Below are 3907 nucleotides of genomic sequence, written 5' to 3'. Positions count from 1 at the left end.
TCAGCAGCAATACGCTCAAAGATATCATTCACAAAACTGTTCATGATACTCATGGCCTTTGACGAAATGCCGGTATCAGGATGTACTTGCTTCAAAACTTTGTAGATGTAGATGGCATAGCTTTCCTTCCTCTTGCGCTTCTTCTTCTTGTCATTTTTTGGTGATATTCTTCTGAGCCTTGCCGGCTTTCTTCGCTGCTTTTCCACTAGTTTTAGGCGGCATTTTTCAAATCACTTCACTTCACTTTTGAGTCACTCTATAACAACGTTTGAAATGTGTACGCTTAAGTGCATTTTTTCCGACAATACATTCAGGCAAACGCAACGACTCGGCGGTAAAGGCAACCACGAATTAAAATACATAGTACAGGGCAAGGCGAATTAATATAAGGTGATAGCAGGAGTACAAAAACAAAAATTTACATGTATTTTGTTTTTGCTTTGGCGGCATAAACTGTCAAAATCTGTAAGAGTGTGTGTAGAAATTCAAACAAAATTTTTCAATTTGATATCAAAAGCCGTGCGGCGAAACACATACACAAAATCAGCTGAGCTAGTAACACCACCTTATATAAATTCGCCTTGGTACAGGGCATGATACAATAATTTTTAGAAGGTAGTCTCACTTCAAAATTTTTGACACAAACCGTGTCTGTGACAAACACGCCCACCTTTTTGGAGAGGGAATGAACCGCCATTGACAAAAATGCAACCCCCGACCACCTAGGTCCCCTATGGTTCCCTAGGGACCCCTTAGAAAAATTGCCAAAAAGCACAATTTTCATTTGCGTTTATTCGCTTGAAATATGTTAAATATTCATTTGCACAATACATTTTTATATACACATTTTTATATACAAGACATTTTTATAAAACACCCAGTAACCAAAATAGACATCACTGGGCGGCAGCCCCAGGTTTACCACACAGAAAGGGAATTCTAGTTACCTCATCCTTTCCCAAGGTTACATCACTGGGGCGGTAGCCCCAGTTAGGTCACACAGAAAGGAGAATTCTACATAATAAGGGTTATAATCCCTAAGCCTACGCTGAAAGGAATTCTACGCAAAAATACTGTGGACGCAAGTAAAAATTGCGATTTTTGGCCATTTTTCTAAGGGGTGCGTAGGGAACCATAGGGGGCCTAGGTGGTCGGGGGTTGCATTTTTGTCAATGGCGGTTCATGCCCTCTCCGAAAAGGTCGGTTGGAGGTGCCACGCCCACTCCCCCTTCGCCCACCGCACCTTTAACGAACGGCCATAATGGAAAGTTTCCCCCTTAAAAATGAAAATATAACGGCAATATTTCTTGTTTATAATGGATTAGATCCATCGCACACCACGGACTTTATCGGCCGCCGATTTAGATGGGCTCGCTAGTCTTTCCATTGCACCACAACTTATTGGTCGGAGCGATTAAGCTGGTGTAGTGTGCGCACCTCCATACATCTTCATGTATGTACATATTTCAAGCGAGCCCTATTATTTAAATAAGCGGCCGATAAACTCTGTGGTATGCGGTGGCTCTTATAGCTGCATCCTTACACCTATTCCGTGTGTTGCAATATCCACGAAAGCAGCAGTTAACTTTTTATGAAGAAAAATATTTAAAAATATTCGAAAATTATACTATGTCTCCATTGTGAGATTTAATGAAGATTTAGCCCTCTGGCGAGATTTAACGTTAAATATTTTGAGATTTACCATATAAAATTAAATCTCAAAAGGCAGTAGATTTAAGTTAACTCTTCCTTAAATCTTCAATATTATTGATCACTAAATACACTTTGTTGGGTGTGGCAACCACAAATTCACATGCTATAAGTCAAATGACGTTTGTATTTTCAATATACAGTTGCGGACATTGAAATCTAGCCAATTAAAAGAAACATGCATTTTCTTGTTTTTTATATTTTGGTTAGTTTTAAAGGAAAATTATTAATATTTACATAACTTTGGTTGTAGTAATTTAAGGAGATATTATTTTAAGGACTAAAAAATTCAGAAAATATGTTTTATGATAATATCATGCAGAGTCTTCTTCGCTTTCTAAAAATCGTTTACGCGCTGCGACATGAAATTTATTAAATTCGGCAATGGTTCTGCTTTGATAACACTGCCCCAAGCAACCTCTAGAACTCAATTCGACACAAGCATATTTGCTAGCAGGGTCTTCATGATATGCCAAAGGCCCGCGATTGGATTTTCGGTATCCTCTTATGAAAAAGACGAATTATTTCCCCAACAGCTCTTTACAAATTTTTCTTTGCGCAAATGATATTCTTTATTGTCAATGTTATTGTGGCTTATTAATATTTTATTTTTAATATTTTTATTGAGCTTTGTACCACGATTGTTTATTAGGAAAAATTGAAAAAGCAACAAAGTCTAAGCGGTAGAAGTTATAGCAGCTATTTCGGAGATCACCACATCTCCTCATCAGACTTCTTTTTTTTCAGACTTCAGCAGGGAGCAACAAGAGTTTACGGGATGTACATAGGTCAGTGGTTAACGCTTCTGACTTTGAACATCGATTATGCAGAACGTGTTGGTGCCGGCGCTCCAGTTTATTTAGCTGCTGTTATGGAATATTTGGCGGCTGAAGTACTTGAATTGGCTGGTAATGCTGCTCGTGATAACAAAAAGACCAGAATCATTCCACGTCATTTACAATTGGCCATCCGCAATGATGAGGAATTGAATAAACTGCTGTCTAGTGTGACCATTGCTCAAGGTGGTGTTTTGCTTAACATTCAAGCTGTACTTTTGCCCAAGAAAACCGAAAAGAAAGCTTAAAGTGTACATTGCAGTCAATTTAAACATTTCATCCACGCAACAAAACCGTCCTTTTCAGGACGACAAAATTCATTTACAAAGAGATTAAATATATTTTCTTAAAAATAGTTGATTAATTTTCATTTATTATATGTGCCAATCAAAGAAATTTTATATGTATATTGTGTGCATATAAAATCAACAACCACTTCGAGAGTCCAAGCGCTTGGATTCGCGCCAAAATTGCCCCTTATTTAGAAACTGTTTTTACACACGTGTACGTACAATAACTGAATAAGCCACAGTGGATACAGAATAATTGCACATACATACATATTTAGGTATACTTTTACGTATATATGTACATACATACATATGCATGCATACAACTAACTAACAGCGTCACTGAAATGCAAAAGGTACAGTACACAAATTTATACCTCGCAAACGAGTGAAAATCGGTAGGTAAAATACTAATGTTGTAAATATGTATGTATATTCGAAATAAAACGATTTTTGATAATTAAAACATTGATGATCTTTTGTTTAAAAAATTGTGGTCCTGAAAAGGACCGTTTTTTATAAATTGAGATTTTTCGTTCGTAATTTATTTAAGCACGCTCTCCACGAATACGTCTAGCCAGTTGAATGTCTTTGGGCATAATTGTGACGCGCTTGGCATGAATGGCGCACAAATTGGTATCTTCAAATAAGCCAACTAAATATGCTTCACTTGCTTCTTGTAAAGCCATAACAGCGGAACTCTGGAAACGTAAATCGGTCTTGAAATCCTGGGCAATTTCGCGTACCAAACGCTGGAATGGCAATTTGCGGATCAACAATTCAGTACTTTTTTGATAACGACGAATTTCACGCAAAGCCACTGTACCGGGACGATAACGATGTGGTTTCTTTACACCACCAGTCGCTGGTGCACTCTAACGGGCAGCTTTTGTTGCCAATTGTTTGCGTGGTGCCTTACCACCAGTCGATTTACGGGCTGTTTGCTTTGTACGAGCCATTTTCTACTATTCACTTTATTCAAGAAAGAACACTAACACTGATTCACTGTACACTGTACTAATATTAAATAATACCTTAGCGTCAGTGTAGAAATAATAATATACACAAAAA

General features: G+C 37.6%; 2 protein-coding genes and 1 pseudogene across 2 annotated transcripts in view; 1 reads left to right on the top strand and 2 right to left on the bottom strand.

The window, feature by feature from the left end:
- Nucleotides 1-298, bottom strand: part of LOC118754894 (histone H2B-like) — a 10630-nt gene extending 10332 nt beyond the window's left edge. Inside the window, exon 1 of the mRNA XM_036489769.1 lies at nt 155-298. Within this exon, the coding sequence (XP_036345662.1) occupies nt 155-222 (68 nt within the window). The 5' untranslated portion in view covers nt 223-298. The remainder of the gene's footprint in view (nt 1-154) is intronic.
- A 2236-nt stretch (nt 299-2534) lies between these two features.
- LOC118734068 (histone H2A-like) lies at nt 2535-2862 on the top strand. Its single transcript, XM_036463761.1, has one exon. The coding sequence runs from the start codon at nt 2582-2584 to the stop codon at nt 2792-2794; it is 213 nt and encodes a 70-aa protein (XP_036319654.1). The 5' UTR covers nt 2535-2581; the 3' UTR covers nt 2795-2862.
- A 465-nt stretch (nt 2863-3327) lies between these two features.
- LOC118734065 lies at nt 3328-3873 on the bottom strand (annotated as a pseudogene).
- Nucleotides 3874-3907: the final 34 nt, after the last annotated feature.

This window comes from Rhagoletis pomonella, unplaced genomic scaffold, assembly GCF_013731165.1.
Source record: "Rhagoletis pomonella isolate Grant_MI unplaced genomic scaffold, Rhpom_1.0 Rhpom_scaffold_00002, whole genome shotgun sequence".
Taxonomy (NCBI): Eukaryota; Metazoa; Arthropoda; class Insecta; order Diptera; family Tephritidae; genus Rhagoletis; species Rhagoletis pomonella.
Note: the sequence above shows the minus strand (reverse complement) of the source record. Positions and strands in the feature narration are given on the sequence as shown.

Bases quoted from the DNA above. Each gene is read 5' to 3' on its own strand.
- LOC118734068 (XM_036463761.1), top strand. From the start codon at position 2,582: ATGGAATATTTGGCGGCTGAAGTACTTGAATTGGCTGGTAATGCTGCT.